The sequence below is a fragment of the Penicillium crustosum genome, assembly GCF_028827405.1.
Source record: "Penicillium crustosum strain IBT 35664 chromosome Unknown utg000001l_segment0_segment0, whole genome shotgun sequence".
In the NCBI taxonomy this organism is placed as follows: Eukaryota; Fungi; Ascomycota; class Eurotiomycetes; order Eurotiales; family Aspergillaceae; genus Penicillium; species Penicillium crustosum.
The window spans coordinates 6,561,078-6,585,149 of NW_026623122.1; the positions used below are offsets into that span (position 1 = coordinate 6,561,078).

The 24,072-nt window shown below is 47.4% G+C and overlaps 14 protein-coding genes across 14 annotated transcripts; 7 read left to right on the forward strand and 7 right to left on the reverse strand.

Annotated features, from left to right (window-relative positions):
* Window positions 1-220: 220 nt before the first annotated feature.
* Window positions 221-1,056, forward strand: N7487_002479 (HAD family hydrolase; the record flags this gene model as incomplete). The annotated part of the gene is made up of 2 exons (XM_056870226.1): window positions 221-274; window positions 331-1,056. The coding sequence occupies 2 exons, from the start codon at window positions 221-223 to the stop codon at window positions 1,054-1,056; spliced, it is 780 nt and encodes a 259-aa protein (XP_056735010.1).
* Window positions 1,057-1,351: 295 nt separating this feature from the next.
* Window positions 1,352-2,467, forward strand: N7487_002480 (60S ribosomal protein uL18; the record flags this gene model as incomplete). Its single annotated transcript, XM_056870227.1, has 3 exons — window positions 1,352-1,354; window positions 1,501-1,538; window positions 1,606-2,467. The coding sequence occupies 3 exons, from the start codon at window positions 1,352-1,354 to the stop codon at window positions 2,465-2,467; spliced, it is 903 nt and encodes a 300-aa protein (XP_056735011.1).
* Window positions 2,468-3,136: 669 nt separating this feature from the next.
* On the forward strand, window positions 3,137-3,807 carry N7487_002481 (uncharacterized protein; the record flags this gene model as incomplete). Its single annotated transcript, XM_056870228.1, has 2 exons — window positions 3,137-3,603; window positions 3,675-3,807. The coding sequence occupies 2 exons, from the start codon at window positions 3,137-3,139 to the stop codon at window positions 3,805-3,807; spliced, it is 600 nt and encodes a 199-aa protein (XP_056735012.1).
* Window positions 3,808-3,981: 174 nt separating this feature from the next.
* On the reverse strand, window positions 3,982-4,777 carry N7487_002482 (uncharacterized protein; the record flags this gene model as incomplete). The annotated part of the gene is made up of 3 exons (XM_056870229.1): window positions 3,982-4,288; window positions 4,400-4,526; window positions 4,651-4,777. The coding sequence occupies 3 exons, from the start codon at window positions 4,775-4,777 to the stop codon at window positions 3,982-3,984; spliced, it is 561 nt and encodes a 186-aa protein (XP_056735013.1).
* A 128-nt stretch (window positions 4,778-4,905) lies between these two features.
* On the reverse strand, window positions 4,906-5,332 carry N7487_002483 (uncharacterized protein; the record flags this gene model as incomplete). The annotated part of the gene is made up of 2 exons (XM_056870230.1): window positions 4,906-5,037; window positions 5,111-5,332. 2 exons carry the CDS (start codon window positions 5,330-5,332, stop codon window positions 4,906-4,908), a joined length of 354 nt encoding a protein of 117 aa, XP_056735014.1.
* Window positions 5,333-7,398: 2,066 nt separating this feature from the next.
* N7487_002484 (alpha/beta fold hydrolase) lies at window positions 7,399-8,442 on the reverse strand (the record flags this gene model as incomplete). Its single annotated transcript, XM_056870231.1, has 1 exon — window positions 7,399-8,442. One exon carries the CDS (start codon window positions 8,440-8,442, stop codon window positions 7,399-7,401), a length of 1,044 nt encoding a protein of 347 aa, XP_056735015.1.
* A 1,046-nt stretch (window positions 8,443-9,488) lies between these two features.
* N7487_002485 (uncharacterized protein) lies at window positions 9,489-10,906 on the forward strand (the record flags this gene model as incomplete). The annotated part of the gene is made up of 5 exons (XM_056870232.1): window positions 9,489-9,650; window positions 9,711-9,815; window positions 9,919-10,292; window positions 10,360-10,427; window positions 10,491-10,906. The coding sequence occupies 5 exons, from the start codon at window positions 9,489-9,491 to the stop codon at window positions 10,904-10,906; spliced, it is 1,125 nt and encodes a 374-aa protein (XP_056735016.1).
* A 280-nt stretch (window positions 10,907-11,186) lies between these two features.
* Window positions 11,187-12,091, reverse strand: N7487_002486 (SDR family NAD(P)-dependent oxidoreductase; the record flags this gene model as incomplete). Its single annotated transcript, XM_056870233.1, has 3 exons — window positions 11,187-11,514; window positions 11,572-11,661; window positions 11,718-12,091. 3 exons carry the CDS (start codon window positions 12,089-12,091, stop codon window positions 11,187-11,189), a joined length of 792 nt encoding a protein of 263 aa, XP_056735017.1.
* Window positions 12,092-12,840: 749 nt separating this feature from the next.
* N7487_002487 (phosphoglycerate mutase) lies at window positions 12,841-13,653 on the forward strand (the record flags this gene model as incomplete). The annotated part of the gene is made up of 2 exons (XM_056870234.1): window positions 12,841-12,896; window positions 12,954-13,653. The coding sequence occupies 2 exons, from the start codon at window positions 12,841-12,843 to the stop codon at window positions 13,651-13,653; spliced, it is 756 nt and encodes a 251-aa protein (XP_056735018.1).
* Window positions 13,654-13,719: 66 nt separating this feature from the next.
* Window positions 13,720-14,218, reverse strand: N7487_002488 (L-rhamnose mutarotase; the record flags this gene model as incomplete). Its single annotated transcript, XM_056870235.1, has 3 exons — window positions 13,720-13,803; window positions 13,867-14,003; window positions 14,083-14,218. 3 exons carry the CDS (start codon window positions 14,216-14,218, stop codon window positions 13,720-13,722), a joined length of 357 nt encoding a protein of 118 aa, XP_056735019.1.
* A 717-nt stretch (window positions 14,219-14,935) lies between these two features.
* Window positions 14,936-15,382, forward strand: N7487_002489 (Neurolysin/Thimet oligopeptidase N-terminal; the record flags this gene model as incomplete). Its single annotated transcript, XM_056870236.1, has 1 exon — window positions 14,936-15,382. One exon carries the CDS (start codon window positions 14,936-14,938, stop codon window positions 15,380-15,382), a length of 447 nt encoding a protein of 148 aa, XP_056735020.1.
* Window positions 15,383-15,777: 395 nt separating this feature from the next.
* Window positions 15,778-16,700, forward strand: N7487_002490 (uncharacterized protein; the record flags this gene model as incomplete). The annotated part of the gene is made up of 2 exons (XM_056870237.1): window positions 15,778-16,402; window positions 16,453-16,700. The coding sequence occupies 2 exons, from the start codon at window positions 15,778-15,780 to the stop codon at window positions 16,698-16,700; spliced, it is 873 nt and encodes a 290-aa protein (XP_056735021.1).
* Window positions 16,701-16,910: 210 nt separating this feature from the next.
* N7487_002491 (MFS transporter) lies at window positions 16,911-18,668 on the reverse strand (the record flags this gene model as incomplete). The annotated part of the gene is made up of 4 exons (XM_056870238.1): window positions 18,455-18,668; window positions 18,297-18,376; window positions 17,971-18,246; window positions 16,911-17,913 (listed from the first exon to the last, which is right to left on the reverse strand). The coding sequence occupies exons 1-4, from the start codon at window positions 18,626-18,628 to the stop codon at window positions 16,911-16,913; spliced, it is 1,533 nt and encodes a 510-aa protein (XP_056735022.1). The 5' UTR covers window positions 18,629-18,668.
* Window positions 18,669-20,336: 1,668 nt separating this feature from the next.
* On the reverse strand, window positions 20,337-24,020 carry niiA (nitrite reductase niiA; the record flags this gene model as incomplete). Its single annotated transcript, XM_056870239.1, has 9 exons — window positions 20,337-21,339; window positions 21,398-21,555; window positions 21,610-22,082; window positions 22,135-22,337; window positions 22,390-22,914; window positions 22,963-23,045; window positions 23,100-23,639; window positions 23,702-23,849; window positions 23,899-24,020. The coding sequence occupies 9 exons, from the start codon at window positions 24,018-24,020 to the stop codon at window positions 20,337-20,339; spliced, it is 3,255 nt and encodes a 1,084-aa protein (XP_056735023.1).
* Window positions 24,021-24,072: the final 52 nt, after the last annotated feature.

A 24,072-nucleotide genomic window follows, 5' to 3' on the forward strand; every position in this document is an offset into this window, starting at 1 on the left:
TGGAGTTTCTTAGGTTTGTTGGATTTCTTGGTGTGGAGTATATCCTCGGTCTGGAGTGTACGTACCTCGGCAATCTGACCGTCTTTTAGGTCCAGATCGCCCTGAGAGTAATTCAATTCGTTGCGAATCCAAGGTCATTACAACGCATTCAGCTCACGAGTCAGAACTAAACTGCGGCATATCTTGCAGCTACCTCCAGTAGCTTCATTATCATCTCAAGATGGCAGAGATCAAGCGGCCGGTGGGCTTACTGTTTGACATTGGAGGCGTGTGTGTACGTCAGCCACTTGACCTGAAAGTTGATGATATATATATCTGACAGATTTTTAGGTTGTATCCCCATTCCAAGCTATTCTTGACTATGAAATTTCCCAAAACATACCACCAGGATGGGTCAATTTCAGTATATCGCGAACGGCGCCGAATGGTAGCTGGCACAAGCTCGAACGAGGCGACATTAAGATGGACGCCGATTTCTTTGCGGGGTTCAATGCAGACCTAAGAAGCCCCGAACTATGGACACAATTCCACCAACAACTTCAAAAGAAGCAAGGCACAGATGGTTCCACCATCCCTCCACTGCCGAAGGTGGATGCAGAATGGTTATTCTGGGAGATGATGCGGATATCTCGCACACCAGACCGATATATGTACCCAGCTCTGAAGAAATTGAAAGAGTCGGGGCAGTTCCTGATGGGCGCTTTATCCAACACCGTTATATTCCCTGACGGACACGAATACAATAATGCATCTGATGTCAAGAAGCAATTCGATTTCTTTATCTCGTCTGCGCACACAGGGCTCCGCAAACCTGACCCGAAAATCTACCAGGTGGCGTTACAGGAGATGGACACTTTAGCTAAGAGGCGAGGACTGGCCGGATCTAATCCCGACGATATTGTGTTCTTCGATGATATTGGCGAGAATTTGAAGGGAGCGAAAAACGCCGGCATGCGTACGGTCAAAGTCACACTTGGAAAGACCCAAGATGCGGTCAGGGAACTGGAGAAGATCACAGGCCTTCAGTTGCTGGACGAGGACAAGGCCCGATTGTGAGGCGTTATACATAGAACATTGGTCATTTCGGGAAGAAGATCAGGATTATATGTAGAAATGATGGAGAATAAGAATTCCATAACATTTTCTTAATTCTCCCAATTTTTCTGAATTTATTGTCGATTTTCTTGTTTGTTCCATAATTAAGAAAGTTGATGTTCCACTCGTCGCCGACCTCATTTTCTGGCGGGGGATGCAGCCACGCGCTAAGCGAAATCCCGCACAAAGTCGACCCACGAAATTTCTCACTTCCTCTTCTTCGTCCATCTCCAGCGCCCCTCGACACCCCGTCAAAATGGTGAGTTCGACTGATGACTGAAAGGTCATTATGCATTCCTTTTGCATTTTATTTCCTCTCCGATTCCTATCGGAGCCGGGTCCCTGCAAGTTGCTTCGGCGTAATTTCTGAAGCGTTAATTGCTGACTCGCGATCTCGCTTTACAGCCTTTCACCAAGACCGTCAAGAACAACGCCTACTTCAGGTGAGTTAAATCCTTTATTAATAACCTTGTCCTTGAGGTCGCGATTTACTGACTTTGCCAATTATAGTCGCTTCCAGACTAAGTACCGTCGCCGCCGCGAGGGTAAGACCGACTACTATGCTCGCAAGCGCCTGATCACCCAGGCCAAGAACAAGTACAATGCGCCCAAGTACCGCATGGTCGTTCGCTTCACCAACCGCGACATCGTTACCCAGATCGTCTACTCCGAGGTCACCGGTGACAAGGTTCTCGCCGCTGCCTACGCTCACGAGCTCCCCAAGTACGGCATTGACCAGGGTCTTACCAACTGGGCTGCTGCCTACGCCACCGGTCTTCTCCTTGCCCGCCGTGTCCTCAAGAAGCTCAACATGGACGAGCAGTTCAAGGGTGTCGAGGAGGCTACCGGTGAGCACACTCTCACCGAGGCCATCGAGACCGATGATGGCGAGCGCCGCCCCTTCAAGGCCTTCCTCGATGTTGGTCTTGTCCGCACCTCCACCGGTAACCGTGTCTTCGCTGCCATGAAGGGTGCCTCCGACGGTGGTATCTTCATCCCCCACTCCGACCGCCGTTTCCCCGGTTACGACATCGAGTCCGAGGAGCTCGACGCCGAGACCCTCAAGAACTACATCCACGGTTCCCACGTCTCCGAGTACATGGAGACCCTCGCCGATGAGGATGAGGAGCGCTACAAGTCCCAGTTCATCAAGTACATCGAGAACGAGATTGACGCTGGTGACCTCGAGGAGATCTACGCTGATGCCCACAAGGCCATCCGCGAGGATCCCTTCAAGGCCGATGAGGATGCTGGTCCCAAGAAGACCAAGGAGGAGTGGAAGGCCGAGTCCAAGAAGTACAAGGTCAACCGCCTCACCCGCGACGAGCGCAAGGCTCGCGTCGAGGAGAAGATCCGCAAGCTTGCCGCATAAGCGTCTCGCTTCCTATCTTTCTGACCAAAAGTTCCTACCAATATTTCCAATTGAGGGAACAGGCTACTGCCGGCGTTTTATTCATGTGATGTAGTTTTTGACGGATCATGGCACATACCACTTTTTATTTTTACTATCGGAAGGGGTCTTTTTTCCTGGGAGCAATTAGTTCGGTGTTCATTTAAGGCAATTTTCTTTACTCTGTTCTAACTGCTCCCCCAATGTCCATCTGTCTTGTTCCCTCATTTGCCTCCTTGCATCTGTCCGTAGCTGGGATCTATACATTGTAATGCGTAGTTTATTCTTTAATCTTTTATGATTGTATGATTGTATGATTATTCGCAAGTGCATCATGCCATTGGACTTGAGAAAATAAAAATTACCGAGTAACCTATTAAAATTAGATCGACGCCATGCACAAGCGCCAATGTGATAAGTGGCCCCCAACCCCACGAGTGCATTGCCAGCGCAGCAAGTTGGTGGCTGTTCAGTAAGGATGCAAAAAAAATAAAAAATAAAAAGGCTAGATAGTTCCATTGTTTGCAATCAATCCCCGCTTTAAAAAGCTGTTTGGTCCCCGAAAAGGTGAAAAAGCAATTATTTCATCCCTTGTATATATATATATCTCTCCCACCTACATAGTTTATATCCACACATCACACACCCATCATGAGAAGATACCAACAACATACACACGCAAGCTGGCACCGCGCCTACGCAGACAAATTCGATTGCCCTTGGTGCCAAACCCCTCACCGGGCAGAGACACCTCAGAACCAGAACCACAACACCCGCAAGCAGCCCACAAAGGGCTCAGACAATGGCAGAACAAGCAGAGCCAATGCCACATCGACACCAATTGGACGTCGGATAGCTCACGAGAGCTCTCACGAGAGCTCTGACGTTGCTGTCGAAGACCAATCCGCCGATACCCCGCTCGAACCCCAGACGCCAGAATCGGCTCTGGGCGCGAACAACGAAGAGACCCCAGAGCCGGAATCCGATTCAAATTACGCGCGGTACAATATGGGACGAACTGCGAGACATGATGGCTTGAATACCACATTCGCGCCAGATACACTGCGACCGCCGCTTCCCGAGCAGTGGACGAAGGAGGTTGAGGATCAAGAACACGGGTAGGGATCTCTAGTTGATGGCCTTGGGTCACCGCTGGTTCGTGCTTGTGCTGACGGTGTTTTTTCGATAGTGCTGCGGAATGGAGTCCACCAGCTGTGGAAGATTGGCGCTCTGGGCTAGATACGCCTGCGGAGTTTCGAATGCCCGGTGACGAAAACATTGGCTCTCCGGAATTATATGTGAAGCAGTTAGAGGAGTCTTGAGAAAGACTTGGTTGAAATACATCGAGTCAAAATATTCATGTTAAAACTACAGATATCAGGATTTTGCTCTGCACAACTTTCTACAATGAACATAATATTCCATCGATCCGTTCTGGTCCAAATCACCTCCTCTTGACCTATCGTTATTAAAACGTTTTTGATGCATGATTTGAGTTACTCGTCTGGCTCAACATCTTCCAACCTGCCTCCGCTGAGAAGTGTAGCCCTGCATCTTGCAAAGTAGTGGCTCTTGGCAAACGCTTCATCACATTGCTCGCGAAAGCTCCTGGTTTCGCTACAATCCCTCGGTAGTTGAGCCAGTAGAGATTTGTCCCTCTCTCTTTCCGCTTTTGCCTCGGCTTCCATAAGAATTAGCAATGCCATCTGAGCATCCGGTGTCAATCGACCCGGCACATCCTCCTCAGTCTGGGCCACCAGTGAAGTCTCGGCCTCCTCAAAGTTGGCGAGAAGCAGTGATGCACTTTGCTCCAATGATTTGAGGGCTTCTTGGCATTCTTAGCTCGATCCCTGGCCTGGGAGAGCTTTAGCCATGTCATGTCCATTGATTAGCGCCGTCTGTGCCATTCTTAACAGCCGGAGTTCCTGGGTAGTATCCGGTCGAGATTGGATTTGTGCCCGCGCCCTTTCCAGTTTGCGGAATCCCTCAGCGATATCAAGTGGCTTAAGCTGAGGTCGAGATTGAGGCCCTCTCTCATTAGCTGGAGCTGGAAGTGCACACCAAGCCTTGTCACAAGCCTAGCGCATCTCTCTAGCCATCATCTGGAATACCTTGCGGAAGTCATCGGGTTCGTCTCAGAGGGTGCCGATCTTCCCTTTTGTTACCACGAATCAACCCAAGATAGTGACCAATCTTCTGTGGGTTTGTAGACATTTTTGCATTCACATGATTCTCGTCAAGCTCCACTTGCTCAATGCGTGGATCGGGGTATTCCATCTTAAGCTTCTCCATCGCTTCTTCTGCCTCGGGGGCGTCCCATTGTATCTGTGCTCAACTGTATTCCAATGCCAGGAGAAGGAAAGGGCCATTCTCGCCCACAATGCGCGACAGCAGACACTTGGCCGTTCACCAATCCTCCTTCAACTCGCTTCCTTGGCTTTTCTTTCGAAATATTCGTTGGTTTGGATTTGAGCTTTGCGGATCATGTCCAATTCCTCGAGGCGTGTTTCAAGAACCGCTTTGTCTGAGATCTGAAGCAATCGAGACTTGGCCTCGTCAGTCAGACCGCATTGCAGGGCGGATGTATGTAGACAGTTCAGATATCTCCATTTCCACCTTCCTCACGTTCCTTTTCTCAGTTCGGCCAGTGTGACCATCACTAGAAGTCGACAGCGCAGCCCCAACTTTGCGAAAATCGTTGATTATCACTTCTGTTTCGCGCCTTATAGATCCGCGGAGTGCTTCGGATTCAGGGGTCCTCGCCTGCCGAAGGAGAGACGTGGCTTTAGCCAGACCATAACGGACCTCTGCCTGTGCACTCTCTAATATGTGAAGTTCTTCAGCCATATCTGCCTTCCGAGTCAGAATTCGAAGTGGCGTTCGATATTGCGGGTTCCGAGGTGGAAGTTTTTACCAAAGCCTGTCATGGGCATCATGTCTATCTTCAGCCATCATCTCGAATACCTTGCGGAAATCATCTGGCTTATTCCAGATAACACCGGTTTTCACCATCCTTTGAAACACAAAAGAATCACGCAGCCCCTCGACCCTCACTGGTAGTCCATTCAGTTCTGCGTGCTCAAGAAACTGTAGAAAACTGACCAAGCTCCAGCTGTATGAGGCGTGGATCAGGGTATTTCCATTGTAGCTCAACAAGCCGTTCTACATGTTCGTCATTTCGATTTAACCGTGCCTCACTGTATTCCAATACCGCAAGGGGGAATTTGCCGAAATCGCCTTTGATACGAGGTAGGAGAGATCTTGCCTTCTCCCAGTCACCGTTCAACTCTGCTTTCTTGGCCTGCCTTTCCAAATTCTCGTCGATCTCATTTTGTGCTGACCGTCCTGCATTCAACCTTTTGAGAAGGTATCTGTATGTCGTATTTTCTGGAATCCGAAGTAGGAGATCCATGGCTTGACTCCAGTCACCGCACAACTCTGCTTCTCTGATTTGTGCTTCGAGGTGAGTCAAGTTATCAAGTCGAGAGGGTAGCGAGCCCACAGCCTCAAAATGGTCATCGCATTTCTCTGAACTAGGACCGTTGGATGGGTGCAGGAGAATTCTTTGAGATTGATCACTATGCGTATCGAGGAATGAACCATATAGCTTATCTATATATATTGATTTCCTTAGCGTTTTATTTAAGAGGTAAAAAAAGGGAGAGGAGGAGTCCCAGAGGTACATGACCCAAATGACCATCCGACCACGAACTTTGGTTCCAAGGGGAATCGAACCCAGGCCTGTGTCTCATTAAGATAGCAACCTTGCAGGCTTGTCAAATGTTGCTTGCTCCTAACTACTGCACTACCCCGGGTTATTGCCTGGCATAACCTTAGCTTTATATAAATCCCCACCGGCCCCACTATATTAGGTACCCAGGTGACTTGCGTAAATATCCCAAATTCTAGATATCTATATCTCTACTTAACATTCCCTCTTTCCAGTATGATATTCTAACATAGTAGGGAAAAAAAGAAAATAAAGGCAAAGGCAAAAAGAAGGGGGATTCCCAGCGGTACATCGCCAAGATGACCATCAGACTGCGAACTTTGGTTCCAAGGGGAATCGAACTCAGGCTTGTGGCTGGTTAAGTTGACAACCTTGCAAGTTTGACATTGCTCTTGACTACTGCACTACCCCGGGTTACTGCCTGGCATAACCTTAACTTTATATATCAATCCCCCATCAGGTGGACACTCCGGACCCACTTCGCAGTACCACCTCAACGTATAGGTCTACGATTCACATATATCCATTGATGCATAGTATGCCCAAGGACCACAATTTTCGGCCTGGAGGACTCAAATTCTCAATTATATAGGGATTGGTAACTCTCCAGCACTACACTGCTTCCCAATATTTACAAGAAAGAACTCTTCGATGGCACCCTTGGCCGACTGCTCAATAATCACATCTTATCCCGGGTTTATACTACTAGTAAGTTCAGTTTTATTGGCTGGAAATGTATCAGGATTAGTCTAGTCTTGGGAATCGGGAAGTTAACGAGTTCTGGTTGCGTTTGACTAAGTCGATATAGAGTAAGAGTATGATCCCGTGTTTCTGGTATATAAAAATGTACTGCTTACTAGGTAGAGATTTAAATCTAGGACGACGTAGTTCAACTGCTAGTAGAAATGATATATTTAGTGACTGGAAGTTTTAGGGTCGATTGTGGCAATCCTACTCGATTCAGTTGAAATTACCAGGGAACCTGCTCTTAGCAGGGTTATTGTAAAGTGCTTCTATGTACATTGTTTGATATAATGTCTCCTCACTCTTAGTATGAGAAGGCTTTTTAATGGTTCTGGCAACCATAGATATCTGGCTTGGGACAGGGAGGGAATTTACATGGTTCCCGTACGATAAGTAGATGCTGTATCAAATGATATGGTGTACCAATCGCCAATTTCAGTTAATCCAGCCAAGAAAATAGCACGCTGTAGAATGCTTTGGGGTCCTGGAGGAAGGGCGCATGGCCTAGACCGGGGAACATGTGGAACGTGGAGTTGGGGATCATGGCTGCGGCAGCAGGACCGAGTTCAGAATAATGGCCCAGCTTCGCAGCAACGTCAGGAGATGACCATGCTTTACCAAGCGCCGTAATGTCGTTCTCTCCTACCATGAGGTAGGTGCGTGTCTGCAGGAGAGGCAGCTGGTAGATGATAGGCTGGCTGAGCAAGGCGTCGGTGACGAGGGACATCACGTACGAATACTGGGAGCCATAGTCGCCGGCATAGATATCGGCTAGCATGTGGACCCAGGTATCATACTCAGGCTTCCAGGAGGCACCGTGGAAGTAGCTGGCCTCCTCATACTCCTTGAGAGTGGTAAAGTTCTGCACAACCTGGCTTTCGTATGTCGCGTCGATGGATAAGTAGGGCACACCCTTGGCTACCCAGTCCTCTAGACCCAGGGGATCGACAAGGACAAGCTGGTGAACGCTGGCTGGGTACATGAGACCGTAGCGGGCGGCAATCATGCCACCCATCGAATGGCCAATCACGGTGACTTGATCAATGCCTAGCGCAGTGAGCAGACTGTGGATGTTCAACGCCTGCTGTTGTACATTGTAAGAATAGCCCTGGGGCTTGCTTGATTTGCAGAAGCCGATGTCGTCGGGCAAAATCACTCGGTATCCGGAGGCCGACAGGTGTCGCGCCGTGTCGGACCATGTGACGCCGCAGAAGTTCCCGCCGTGCAGCAAGATCGCTGTCTTTTTATTCTTGTTTTGTTTCTTTGGTGGTACGTCCATGAATGCCATTGTAAGGTTCTGGCGCTGATTGGAGAAGTTGAACAGTTTCACCGGCCAAGGGTAAGGGTAGCTGGATCCGTATAGGTCGGATGGTACATGGCCATCATAGATGGTGCCAATCGGGTCAGGGTCGGACTGCGCGGAGGCAACGGCCGCGAAAGATAGCACCGCTGACAAGGTACTGAAGACGGAGAAGATCTTCATGGTGCAGGTGTGGTTGCTTGCAAAAGAACCAAGTTCTCTTAGTGACTGTAGTGACTGTAGGGACTCTCGTTTAAATCGGTGGCTCTATCAATCGTACAAGAGAAAAGAGAGTTACTTGTCTCCTGATACAAACATATATATAGCAGCTTGAGAATTATTTTAGTGTAAAATCAAGGCAGACACCAGTGTCGCACCAGAGCCAGGGGCACAAATGCGTTGCTACCTTGAGCTATATGTGGTTAGTTATCTAGGGGCTGATTACTCCGTACTCCGCACAAGGTACAGCCTTTCCTGTTTAAGTTTTGACCGGAAGCATACGGGGGGTTTAATTTTTTCATTCGCAGGTGTTTTTAATCAACTGCAATTTCGCTAACACGTACTTGGTGTAGTCAGGCACCAGGGGGGCGGGGAGCTCCAGGGCTCGGCACTGTGCTGAGTAATCCCCAGTTCACATCCATCCATGGGCTCTTTTAAGGAATTCCGGCCTCTCAAGCAATCCAACAGGTAATCCCCTTGATACTATTTCGTCTAACGTAGAAGTATTTGGGTTTCCGCGGCTTGGATGTACATGTTACTTGATTGGTATCAACCGACTGTTCAATTGTGAGTTGGCCCCCAACAATTCTCAAACTAGCGCCTTTAACGCCATGCAGCGTGAATTTAATAACGTACACATCTTGCGACCCCCTAGCCTTCTATGTCTTTTTTAATTTTTTTTTTTAAACAATGGCCTCGGATCAAACGGGTGAATGCCCGGATTAGGGCGCGCTACGGAGTAGAGAGCAAAGACTTACGCGACTAAGAAAGACCCTTGTCAGTGTCGATGTAACTCTACTGCATAACACGCTAACACGCTAACACGCTATCCCGCCGGTAATGCGGTAATCCAATTATACATGGAAGAGTACGGAGTATTAAGAAATTATGAAAGCTACATTGCTACTAATACAGCCTTAATATGAGTACATATGTATCGGCCTTCGCCTTAATCAGTTCTATAATATCGTATGTACTATCTACGCCCAGGCGACCTCTAGCAGTTTGCTATGTCTAAAAACACCCCAGGGCCAAGCAGGGCTTTTGAGATCCAGGTGCCATGTATTGTCTTCCTCGTCACCACACCGGCCTTTGTGGCGATCCGACTGTGGTCCCGAGCCAGGTCTAAGTCGGGTCTGGGCTTGGACGACTGGACCATTTTGGTGTCTTCCGTGAGCTCTTAATGCGTGAGATTGAGCTGTCTCATGCAGACCTAACATTTCTATTAACAGGTGTTTGCGGTTACCGTCATGGCTTTCATGCTCGCGGCCTGCACCTATGGCTTTGGTCAACACATTGCGAATATCACAAAACCGAACAGGTTAATGACCATGAAGGTATGTCGGGAGTTGTCTTCGCTGCAGTACTTTACGTCTATGTCGTGGTTACGGAGTGCTAGACTTTTAAGTCTGTATGGGCTGCTAACGTTAGACATGCCAGCTCTTCTTTGTTAGTCAAGCATTCTACAAGCTCACCATGAACATGACAAAGATGTCCATTCTGATGCTATATCTACGCATTTTCATCCAGCGTTGGTTTCGCATCACATGCTATGTTCTCCTGGTTATTATTACCTCCTATATGGTGGCCGCCTTCTTCGCTTCTGTATTCCAATGCACACCAGTCGCCCGAGCCTGGAACAAGGCTATTCCAGGATCATGCATTAACATAACCACCAACTGGTATGCCAACGCCGGCTTTTCAATAGCCACCGACATCATCATATTGACGCTGCCGATGTATCCACTCTACAAGTCGAAGATAATATTGAAGCGGAAAATCGCCCTGATGATTGTGTTTGCCCTTGGCGCTTTGTGAGTCCTAAATACCTCGGTGCCGCAGCCGCAGATGTCAACTCAAGACTGACCGGAAATTTCCAAGTGTTGTCGTTACAAGTATTGTCCGGATGCAGACCCTAGACTTCTCGTCCACCAGTCCTGACCCTACCTGTAAGTGTCCTCATATCCTCTCTGAGTTACTCTTGCCCAGGCACTTATGAGATACCTCTACAGACGATATCGCCTCCTCGGTATGGACGATGCTCGAAGAAAACGTGGCGATCACCTGTGCCTGCCTGCCAATGATGTGGATGCCACTTGCTAGGCTCTTTCCCTCCTTCTTTTCCTTAGATAGTGGGACCGACAGCTATGGAAGCTCGGGTCCCAGGAGCTCGGAACTCAAAGCCACATCACGACCTCAAAGCAATTGGTCCCGTCTTAATGCGTACCCTGATACTAAGGACAGCATTGCCATGAACCAAACTGGCGATTCCCAAAACCGACCCTCGGAGGATAGCACGGGCCAGATACTCCCGTCTGGCCAGGGTGGCGAAACCCAGTCTCAAAGCGCAACGGGCATCACGATGGTCACAGAATATCGTGTCTCTTTTTCTAACCCGAGATCGCCTTCCAGGCGAATATATGTATAGGTACGAGTAGACGGAATAACCTGCTGGGTCCTAGGGACACGAAGACTGATATTTTTATCTCACTCTAATATAATCACCACATCTGTTTAATGAATTAGCCTATTCAAACCAACTGAGTGGAAGATATAATAGAGGTGTGGGTTGAAAGGTTGTCGTTTCTAGCATCGTTAGCCGTCAATCTAGCGGGGTGATAATATGTATATAAAGTTCTATTAGAATCTGATTTGACCATGGCAAACTATCAAGGCTAGTAGTACTACATCAAAGTAGGCAGAGATAATCATAGCATAAAAGATCCCCCGTTAGATCCAATCAAATCACCATTAACCCACCGAGAACCTTCTCCCGACAGCCAGGTGACCACATCGGCAACGTCTCGAGGCGTGCCGAGTCTTCGCTCTGCAGTAGCAAGCCCTTTAGCAGCGGTCCTCGCCTCACTATCGGGGGCGTCAGGTGTCGCTGTGGGTCCTACCAAAACGGCGTTACAAGTGAGATGATACTTAACGCCAAGTTCTCGAGCCCAAGTACGAGTCAAAGACTCCAAAGCAGCCTTGCTTGCTGCATAAACGCCATATCCTGGAAAATTCAACCTAGAACCAAGTGATGATCTGAAAAGAATGTTAATGGCCGAGATCGCAGGAAGATAATGGGTCGAAGCTACTTACATGTTGATGATTCTGTTCCCCTGCGATCCCAGGTGCGGAAGCAACGCCTGGACCAAAAGGATAGGAGCCCGTACGTTGATATGCATAATCCTAGTCTCGTTAGCAATATTCGGATTCCCCCCAAAGTCGTGGACAGAATGACTTACCTTTCAAATTCATCCTGGTCTAACGATTCTTCAACACTGGCGGGCGTTTGAGCAATAGCCGCATTATTAATCAAGAGTTCGATGGTCTCAACCCCAAGGCCTTGAAGAGCCTGCTTGACAATTGATTCCCCACAGGTTCCCGATGATAGATCAGCTTGAATTGCGCAGCATTTCCGACCTTGGGCTGTGAACTCGTCAACCATTTGGAGTGCTGTTGGTCTAGAATTACTTGAGACGTAAACTAAAGCAACATTCGCCCCGAGAATGGCAAGCTGTCGGGCAATTTCCTGCCCTATTCCACGGGTAGCCCCAGTAACGATGGCAGACTTCGCTACCAGTGGTAGATTCGGTGGACTCTGTGTAAAATCAGACATGTTTCTGTAGAAATGAAGAATTATGCCTATATAGAAAATGTAAACCAAAGTAGTCGATATAAATCTTGAACGAGATAAACCACGTTTTTAAATTCTTATTATCATTTCCTAAGGGCTTGAACGGATCGGAAATTGTGGCACCGACCATCCGGAAAGGTGGCTCTTTGACCATCTCGGAACCTGATGACACCGCTTTCCGTAGTATGAGATTGATAATCGACAGAATTATGTACGATAATGTATGGACCTAATGTACCTAGGTAGCCCTGGGGGGTACAGAGGATGACTAATAGCGTTAGGCGGCCAGCTAGTGTTATAAGGCGGCCAGCTGGTGTTATAAGGCGGCCAGCTGGTGTTATAAGGGGGCTATAACTTGTGGATTTTTTTTATCGGGAGTTTCCTATTTGAGGCAGAGGAAGGAAGGCCAGTAAATTCGAGTAAATTCGAGGAAATTTGACCTAAAATGTAGACAGGGACTAAACATGTCGCCCTCAAACATTCCCTGAATCCTGAGGCACCAGATATTTCCCTAAAAGGCTAGCGTTTTGAGAGCGCGTGTCATGGCCAACTTGTTTCCAACACAACTCTCATTCAGAATACTCTTTATTGATGGCCTTAAGACCACAGTGTTTGTTTCTGTGACCTTAATTATATAAGTCCTTCTTCCCTTAAATTCCTCAGTTTCTTCAATCTCCCAGAATACAAACCTCTCCCTGCTTGCTTCAACTTTACCAGCATCCTATCTCGCAATGCAGCTATATCTAATCCGCCATGCGGAAACAGTACATAATGTTGGAAAAGTCCTGTAGGAACCCATATTTCTGAATTGGAGTTCCCACTAGACTCTGACTTTGTGTGATAGGGCGGGTACCACCGATTCGGCACTAACCAACCATGGGATGACTCAGATCAATTGCCTTGCTCAGTATTTTGTCTCCAATTCAACTAGATTCACGACTGTGTTCTCTTCAGATCTGAGCCGAGCAAGAATCACAGCCGAGGGGGTCTGCCATGCACAAGTTCCACCCGCTGGCGAAACACCCTTGCAACCGATATTGACTCCGAATTTAAGAGAGAAAGATTACGGATCGATGGAAGGCTGCTTCTGGAAAAATCCTCCTCCATTACCCAGGCCACGGGACTGGGTTCTCCCTGAAACAAAAGCGTCGATGAGAAAGAGAGCTAAAGACTTTTTCGACGAACTCCTCCTTCCAATACTGATACATGACCCACACGGCCGACAAAACATTGCAGTCGTTGCCCACGGCATTATACTCCAAGAGCTATGGTCATACTTTATTGAGATCTCCAACCCAGCAGACACCAATGTAACCACGCTTCATACGAAGCCTGTTTGGTCAAACACCGGCTACATGACGATATTGATTACCCCAAACCCGACAGAAAGGACCATGCTGCCTAATGCTATGCCAAACTTCGCATTTACTGTCCTAAGTATTGATGACAAGAAACATCTTGCCAATCTCCATCGAACTAGGGGTGGCGTTGGAACCGCCGCGCATGATGTGAAGCAAAGAAAGATTGATCAATTTTTCCGATGATCGACTCTTTGACAGAGAATCTGTTGCTATGTACAAGTCCGGCAATCTTCGCAATGGCCGAAGGATTTAGTCTGTGTGAAACACTTCCTCCAAGGGCTTCCACCACCCTGGACCTTCCGCGCTGCCCACTGCTCCGGGAATAGGGCTCTCCTAATATCAGGTGCTTCAGATTAGCGCCTGTATCTCTCGATTTGTGTTAAATTCTCAACATACCTGCATCTCATCAGTCATAGCCCACCACTCTCTCATCTTCGGCAAAGACCGCATGTTCTCCATATCGGCTTCGATATCTGTGCCGACATACTTGAAGGTGGCGAATAAAGTCCGATCGTTATCGAAGTAGATTGAGTCTGGATCGGTGCAAATATACCATTTCAGCCAGTTTAAACATACAATATATTCAAATTTAACTTTGGCATTGAAACTTACAGTCTACGATGTTGCACTCCTTGATCTTTTGAAGAATCTCAGGCCAGACATTGGCGTGGCACTCTTTATATGCTGCGACAGCAGAGGGCTTGAGGTGCACGATCTGGGCGAAGCGGCGGGGTTGAGGTTGAGCCATGATGAGATGTTCAATATAGAAATCGAATTCAGCTTGGAATCAGAGCAGGATGTAAAAAAAAAAAAAACCGAGGATGCCAACTTGCCTTTTATGCTCCTCTCGCTCTAGCTTCAACCCGCACTCGGAGTGCGCTAACCCGGGGAGAGCTTGGCATCTATCCACATGCATGGAGGCTAGAGCTTGATCTGTATGGTCATGATACATGATTAAAACATGTGGAGCATGATACTACTAGTACATACTAGGTGTAGATAGTACATACTATATGGATGTAGTTATAGTACTACCTATGTAGGTAAGTTGTACTTTCGCTTTACCTAGCCCCTCCTACCCAGACGGCCCCCCACCTTCCTAATCAATTACTCTGTACTATTAAAACTGAACCCCCTGGCAGGTCTCTTTTCTAGCCCTTTGAAGTCTCCTGATTGCCGCGTTCTTAGCCTACCAGATATTAACAACAACTTATCCGAAGAAAAACAATGACATCAACAATCCCCGAACTACCTACTTTCGATCTTAGCCCGTCCACACTGCTCGATATCGCGACAGACTTGGTCAATCAAGTTCAACAAGCTGCAAATGAGCTAGCCAACAGCGTTTCGCCAAAAAAACGCGACATTTGAGAACGCTGTTCGCCCATTGGCAGATATTGACAACGAGGTCAAAGGAAAGGTTCAATACCTAGCCCTTTTCCAGGCATTTTCTCCTTCGCCAGAAATGCGTAAGGCGTCCTCAACGGCTGTGAATATGGTGGATAAGACATACTGGGGTGTCTTCCAAATACCGTTTGTTTTTTCCTTGGTCAATGCTGTGTATAAAAGGCATGCCGAGAAAGATAACAACGCCGAAGTGAATGCAAAGTCCGAAGATCAAAAGCTTCTCGAAAGATTTTACTCAATGTTCGTGGAAAATGGGCCTGAATTACAAGGGGATAAGCGAGACCGATTCCTTTGGATATCAAATCTTCTAATTGAGCTACGAGTCGCATTCATGGAGAATCTTAGCTCCGACCCTGGCTATGTGTGGAAAGACCGGCATGAGCTAGAGGAGATAGCCACAGAAACCCTGCAAGCATTACCTATACATTCCCCGACTAGCCAAAAAGGTATCAAGCTTAAGAAGCCGAATATCACCATGGTATTGACCCGGTGCCATATTGCTTGAGACACTGAAAAGAGGTATTTCTTCGGAGCCAAAATATCTTCCCAGATAACCTTGAGATGGATAAAGTCTGTAGACTACCCCACTGCCATAATTCGTCCCGGGTGCATAAATTGCATAAATTGCATAGATAATCAAGTCCCTAGGTGTGAATCGACGTTCGATATTGGTGGGGGGATGGTGTTGGCTATAGACCAATTTAGCTGAGGGGAAAATGCTCGGCTCGGCTGGATCCTGCCTAATACAGTTTAGTCAATTACCATATTAGGAGAGCGGGAAACAAATCTGTATCCACTCTATATTTCTTGGCATTTCCGACTGTCTCACCGTTTCACCAAATGCTCGTGGGGTCGGATATCTAGATTATCGCATTTTTATACCACATCACCTCACTACCCATGGCCGATGGAATCGAAACCCAAGGGGCAACCCCCCAAAGCGATTCATCTCCCCAGGAGACGGCCTTTGAATCCCAACCAGACTCAATGCCCTCTGTGATTAGGGGTTGGCATGCACGACCAGCCCCTTGGCAGGTGCAATTTACCTCCCCAGCAAGGCCAACGCCCAGTCAAACTGTCAGCCCAACTACCGGCCAGACTACCAGTCAGACTGTTCGCAATATTACTAGAGCTTCGCCCCTTACAACTGAAGATGATCTCAACCTACTACGGATTGCCGTTCACTATAAAGATCGGTTTAGTACAATGAAGGGTAATGCCGCTCTCTATGAGGATATTGCCAAAGTATGGAGGGCCGATACTGGGCGGAAAGTCAATCACCAAACGGTTCATAAGCACATCACTGATAGGCTAAAAGAGCATCGCGCTTTAATTTCTATACCGGAAGCTGACCGGCCTAAAATGAGCGCTACTGAAGATGCTATTTTTGACCATGCCAATGAGATATACGAAGTGCTGCAAGAGAAGTTAGTGGCAGAGGCACGACGAAAAGAGCTCGTTGATGAATCAGTGCCACGAGGAAGGGATAAAAGGCCTAGAGAACCGGAAAATTCTAGGGAGGGAGGTATGTTAAAATTAACATATTTATACTGTATTTCACTAATTATAGTATAGAAAGTGAGCGTCCAACAGCCCGTCCACGACCACTACCTCCCTCACCAGCACCTGCCTCACCATCATTACACACAGAAATGGCCTTATTCCTTAGTATGATGAATAGTCGAGCAGCCATCGAGGCTTCGACTGGGGCTAAAAAAGAAGATATCACTAGGCTAGAAGCTCGAATTGATAGCCTGGCTGCTACCATGGATGACATGATGGCTTTGCTCAGAACCCTCACACAGAGGCCGTCAGGGCAGTGAATAATACTATGGATAAATTAAATCCAACTAGGCTGTGCTTAATGAGCAGAGTTCAGAGCACAAGCGTAGGGATGGCATTGAGCATTGATTACCCAGCGCATTGGAGAATACAGTATCCTCAATGGACTACACATAGAGACTTGAATGTATCGCAAAATAGCAGTAGATCAAATTGGTATCCGTAATTATAAAAAGCACAAAAATTCTCTCTCATGATAGCACCTCACTCTTAGGAACAGGGCGAATCCAGGAAACAGCCATATTAGCCGCCAAAGATATAACACCGATGATCCACAGCGATCGTGCATAGTCTGATCCGTTGTATCGGAAGATAATAGCAAAGATGATTCCTCCAAGGTTACCGAAACCACCGACAATTCCAGAAACAATACCATTAGCAAAAGGATGCACATGAGGAACAAGAGCAAAGTTGGCTCCATTGGAGGCCTCAAGGAAGAAAGCTAGTCCAGCCATAAGACCAAACATAGCTGCCTCCGTGGACGGGTTAGATAATCCGATCGCAAGCTGGAAAGCTCCCATCGAGACTCCCAAAAAGGTAATCAGAAGCTTCTTGGACCAGACCTTGTCTGTGTACCGGTAAACCAAGTCACCGAATAGACCACCCGCCGGTCGGAAGACGACATTCAGCAGGCCGAACATGGCAGCCCACTGTCCTGATTTTGTTTGGTCCATGTGTGGGAAGTTCTCTGTGTAGTAAGATCCGAGGATGGAGTTGACTGCAAGCTCTGAGCCGAATGAGCAAGCGTAGGGGATTGCCACAGCCATGGTGGATAGACTCAGAGCCACACTCAGGGCTTCTTGACGAGTTGGGGAGACGACTGTCTCTTGTTTGAAGAGGTCCATCTGGCCCATTGTGGATGTATCGGCGTCTGAGACCTGTGGTGTCTGGGCGCCTTTCTTTTCGATGTCGATTGTTGCGGCGTTGTAGGGGGTCGTCATTCCGCTAGTCAAAATGCCGGAGTTGATGTCGACAATGTTGCCGTCGGCGGCCATAGTGGTACCATTGGACTCTTTCACCCAGAGGTGTCTCTCAGACCACTTTCCTGTTGGTGTATCCTCGCAGAGGAACAACATGCATAGCGCGACGAAGGTGATGATGATGAATGGGACAACGTAGGCGACACGCCACGCTTTGTGAGAAGGGAGACCGCTGGAGTGAACGAGAGAGTCGTAGATGGCGGGCATCAAAAAGCTGAATTGATTTGTTAGTATATTCATAGGACGGAAAGAAGAAAAGGGGGAATCCTACTATGTGATACCTCCACCTGCATTGCCCCAGCCTCCGGCGAGGGAATTGGCAGTACCGACAATACTCTTGTCGAAGAAACCAGTGCACCAGACCTGGCATGGGACGAAGGTTCCTCCCAGAATTCCAACGAAAAATCGGAGGGCAATCAGGCCCTTGGGACCGGTGACCAGACCGGCCATGGCTGTAGGAATGGCTCCGCAAATGAGTAGTCCCACGAAGACCAAACGTGGGCCAAAGCGATCACATAGCGGCCCTGCAACGAATCGGACGAGTAGACTGTAGAGGTTAGAGGGGTAACATGATTGATTCCATAGTCTGATACTTACGTTGCTAAAAGTGCGACGATGTTTGAGTTGGCGACATCTTCTTGTGTCATATTCAAGTCTTTTTTGATGGTCACACTCAACTATGAAGACGGATGATATTAGAGACTGTGTTCTTTTCTTCGTATTTCAAACATTTTGCAATTGTATCACGAACTTACCAGTGGTGGAAAGGCGTACCATGACAGGAATGCCACCATGAAGCCGAGCCATGAGAAGAAGAACACCCGTCCATATTGATCGAAGGGGTTCAATACGGGGATAGATTTGGCTTTGCGGGTACTTGGGTTGATTTCCGGTGATACAAAGAGACGTTTAACAAAGTTGGTTGCCATTTTGGTGGCCTCTTTTGTATAGTCGAGCGTTTGAGGTAGAGGTAGGCTCAGGAGCTGATATTCTAATGATTAAAAAAGCTCGGACAATTTGATATATCTTTGATGATTAAAAGTAACCAAGAGTTGTTTTGGAAATTTAGGAGAAAGATGTAGGTTGAAAAATGAATAGATCTTGGTCTCTATATAGACGTTTATTATGCTGTGTTTGCTGAAGTATAGATCTCAGATGTATCTTGTCATGACACATGGAACAACAATCAGTCTGATATTCCTGCTGCATGTCAAGTCGTCCAATTATCGTAGATAGCTACGTGCTGTCAGTCGGAAACGGTTAGTCAAGAGTTACTACTGAGTATATCTCAGGTCGCTGATTTGATACGCAAGGACAAGGTTACCGCAAGGATCATCAAATCCTTGGATAGTAAACTTACTTTTTGCCTCAGACTTCCTGAATCTTCCGCTGTATCCTGCAATGTACTTCTGATAGAGATAAGAGTATGTATTAGAGCGACCTATAACAGTTTAGGATGTATAATATGCCAAGTGCCATGATTGGAGGGAAAGTCTGATGGTATGAACCAATCTACTTCATATAACTCCGCGGAGCTTCAATTGATGAATTCAGACTTACATTATACAATTATACCAAATCTGGGGGTGGACCCTTTACTCTACGGTGGCCAGGAATTCATATCGTTGATAAACGCGAGCCTCCTCATTGGATGCCAAGCCAACCGAGATAGGGACCGAAGGATGAACTCAGCCCAGCGGGTCTTTGCATTAATGTTGATCTAACACCAGGAGCTCCGCGGAAATACTTAAACCTAGTGGCCCCAGTTGATTCTGGAGCCCTGAGGGTGAACCTTGATCAACCAAGATCTGGTGCTCCGTATCATCCACGCCAAAATTAGGGCTTCTGTCTTCAGCATAGTAACGCAAAGTCTTCCTAACAATCAGTCTAGATGGGTCTTTTTTTTATTTTGCATATTTTTAGTACAACATATGTGCGAAGTTCTATCTCCACGGGACACTGAGATAAGAGATTTCGACGTTGACTGTGCGAATAACCTTCCAGGCTTGGAATCCATGGATAGTCCGGATAGCAGTTCCAAGGTTCCAAGGAAGGTTTGTGCATCCGCTGAATAACCTACATAGTACCTATACTTAGTATATTAGTTATATCGGGGGGTAAACAGATATCCAACATCATCACTTAGCAAAAGTATTCACAGGGGCAGTGCGAAAAGATCCGTGGCTATTGTTAGTTAATATATCAAATGCCGTGGAAGTAAGAAAACAAGTTCCTTCACCAGAGACTGGATCTAAACCTTCTAATAACAACTAGAGAAATGAATAATAACTTTCAATCAAAATATGTATCTAACAAAAGACTTCGTGGTAGATTATCCAGTTGATGTAGATATGTAGAGGTCACCCTTTTTCATATATCGTAACATGAGATATTCCTTATAATAATCTACATCTGAAAAAACCTCTTCTGTGGTCTAAGACCACGATATATACTCGCGACTTTGGCAATATCTACATAGATCTGACCTTCCATCGTTTGGGCGAAGAAATAAGGAAATAAGTTCATGTAAAGCTCATGTATTCTCAAATGTTCTCATAAGGCCATTAATTATCTCAATCCCATACGCCAACCTGCTTCATCACAAAATTCTAAAGAAACCGACATGCAACATAACAACTACCAATCAATCGACTTGGCTGGCTGCACCGCTGGTGCACGAGTCAAGAACCCATCAGTAACCTTCTTCCCCTTCATACCCTTGAACTTCTTATCAACCTTATGGAAAGGATCCTCCGCCTCGCCCTTGCGAACTTTCCACTTCTCCGTCCCCAAAACTGAATCCAACTCCTCAATCGGCGGGAGTTTGATATAAACCCAGCCATCATCCCTCTCCTCAACAGGGAATGTAGCGATATTCATGCTCTCATCGTTTGAGCAGCGACCCGCCTGCTCCCCGTTGAGCTCGAAGTTGCGCTTGTGATACGGACACGACACCCAGTATTTTCCAGCATCGTCATCACCAACAAGGCCATCAGAAAGAACGAAAGCTCGCTTGTGCGGACACATCTGCTGCGTCGCATAGAACTTGCCCTTGATCTTAAAGACAGCAAGCTGTGTGTCACCGCGCTTGACATTCGCCGATGAGACCTGAGGTGGCTCGTCGGAGAAATGATCGGCTCGGACAACCGGCTGCCAGGAGACGCTTGACCACTTGTGGCCTTTGAAATCTTCTCGCTCGGTAGAGTCCTTGGGCCAGTATGTGGGTCGTTGCTGAGATCGCTCTTGGACAACTTCGACTGTGTCGACAGTTTCGTCTGTGTTTGCAAATTGCTGGAAGACCTTGCGGCGCTTGGGGTCTTTGACTGTCTCGGTCCACTCGCAGAAATAGCTGTCGACGAGCTCATGCATTTGCCTTTCCATGTCGGCACAAATTCCGAGCTTATCATCCACGATCACCTCTTTGAGGTATTTGATTCCGCCGGGGAGATTTTCGATCCATCGTGCTGTTCGTTGGAGTTTGTCGGCGGTGCGGATGTAGAAAATCAAGTAGCGGTCGATGATGGGCATCACCATATCCGCTGGTACGTCTGTAACAAGCAATTCGGCATGTCTGGGCTTTGCACCTCCGTTGCCTCCAACAAAGATGTTGAACCCAACTTCGGTAGCAATGAGTCCAAAGCTGGTAGATGTTAGTTATGGGGGTTTTTTTAACCATTTTGGAATATTTTTGTACTCACTCCTTGTTTTGGGCTTCGGCACATTCTCGCACACAGCCAGATACAGCTCCCTTGAACTTGTGTGGTGCACGAATACTCTTGTATCGCTCTTCCAGGCGAATTGCCATGCCGACACTGTCACCGACACCGAAGCGACACCATGTGGTTCCAACGCAACTCTGAACGTTCACTGTCAGTTGGTCTTCTCATGAAAGTTAATATGGCTAACGTACCTTGATTGCTCGAAGAGCCTTTGCATAGGCGTGTCCACTCTCCATACCCGCATCCACAAGTTCCGTCCAGATATTCAGAAGATCCTGCTTCTTCGCACCGAACATGTCGATACGCTGGGCACCAGTGATTTTGCAATAAAGACCGTATTTCTTGGCCACGGATCCGATAGCAATGAGCTTATCGGCTGTGATTTCACCACCTGGAATTCGGGGTACCACAGAGAATGTGCCGTTTCTTTGAATGTTGGCGAGGAACTTGTCGTTTGTTTCCTGCAAGTCGTTGACTCCCTTGTCCATGATGTGAGGATTGAACAGACTAGATAGAATAGATGCAATTGCGGGCTTGCACAGTTCGCAACCAAGAGAGTCAGGTTTCCTTCCGACAGCTTTCATGATGTCAACGAAGGATTTCAGTTGCTTGATGGCCACGATGTTGTATAGATCGGCTCGGGAGTAGGGGATATGCGAGCACACTGAGCATGTTAGTGGTGACACGAGCGAGTGCTAGGACAAGTTGATACTTACAGTTGTTTGATACCTCTTGACCCATGTCGAGCATTGTTTTATTGAAGATTGACTGAACAAGAGGCATGCAACCACCACAGCCTGTTCCTGCTTTCGTGCATGACTTGACTTGTGCAATGGTTGTGCATGTGCCGTTCTTCACATTCTCGACCACATCTCCCTTGGTGACATTGTGGCATGAACAAATCTGGGTGCTGTCATCACTGTGGGGATGTGTTAGAATCTGTTCCAAATAGCCGCATTACCGATACTCACAGGTCATCTGCATTTTCCTCCCCGTCATTCTGAGCACCAAGGATAAATTGACTTGGAGGAACCTCGAGTTCCTTCTGGAGCTTAACCATCTGATTCAGCTTCAGATAGTCTTTGGTATCTCCAATCATCATGCCGCCAAGTAAGAACTTGCCGTCCATGGTGAACAAGTACTTCTTGTACACACCACTGAAGGGATCCTTATATGTCAAGGCCTTGACAGGGGGTTCATCTCGTTGATTATCCCCTCCCAGACCAGGAGCGGTGGAAGGTCGAGCACCGGGAAGGAACTTTGGCCCATCTCTGTCAGCGAAGAAGTCACCGAAACTGGCGACATCAACTCCGAGCAGCTTCAACTTTGTGCTGAGATCCGGGCGTGTGAAACTTCTAGGCTGTTTGTCTGGGTTGGTCAGGTTGAAAGCAAGTACATCAGCCATCTCAATGCCTGGGGCAATGATTCCGAATGTCTGGTTCTCCCAGCTTGCACATTCTCCGACAGCGTAGATATCTGGGATCGAGGTTTGCAGACTATGCAAGTTAGATGGCGGATCATTGAAGAGTGATTGATAGACAAACCTTTCATCGATCACAAATCCTCCGCGCTCACCACACTGGATCCCAATGTCTCGACCAAGCTCATCTCGAGGTTGGACTCCAATCTAAACCCCAGTCAGTACATTCATCACCAGAAGCCAAAGAACAAGGACACATACCGCAAAGCAAATACAACAACACTCAATCCTCTCACCATCCTCAAAGGTAATGCCAATCACATTATTTCCGTCGTCGGTATGAACAATCTTCACCCGTTTCTGGTGGAGAACGTCAAGTCCCAACTCCCGGATCTTGCGAGTGACCAACGTCCCCGCATCTCCATCAAGTTGTCGCGCTAGGACCCATTTATTCCGATCGATCAATTTGACATTTCCGAAGTCTTCCAGATCTGTCATGGCCTTCGCGGCTTCTAAGCCTAGCAGTCCGCCTCCGACTGTGACAGCAGTTTCACCCTTATGCTGAGCTGCGAAGTCAATGAGGCGTTCCAGATCTGAGATAGTTCGATATACGAAGACGCCTTTGGCATCGTGACCGGGTGTGTTTGTTGGGAGGGTGGCATCAGAGCCTGTGGCGAGGACGAGGATATCATAGTTTATTGTGACACCGGTGGAGGTTTGGACTGTTTTGTCCGTGGGATTGATTGATGTTACTCGTGTGTTGAGGTGGTGATCGAAGGCTCGTTCTTTGAACGAGTCATACTAACAAGGGTTGTTTATTAGGGCTTGTGTTTTCTTCATTCTTGAATAATTGGGTGCCTTACCCATTCCTTTGGATTGAGGTATAAATCCTCAATCTTGCGATGTTCGAAAAATGTTGAAAGCCCAACACGATTGTATGCTACGTGGGCCTCTTCGCCGATGACGAGAATGTCGTATTTTTGTTCTGTATCCTGTTTGATAATCTTCTCACTGGTTATTGTTAGAGGAATTTCTCATGTCCGTTGGTGAAATCCCTTACATGAGGGAAATAGCGACCATTCCAAGCCCAACTATTACAATCTTCTGGCGCTGGACATAGTTCGCAGGACTGGGACTGCCATCAACTGGCTCCCCATATCGAAGTCCATCCAGTACAGGCATGGCTGAGACTGAACAATGTGAGAGTATGATACAAGCACTGACTACGGAGCAC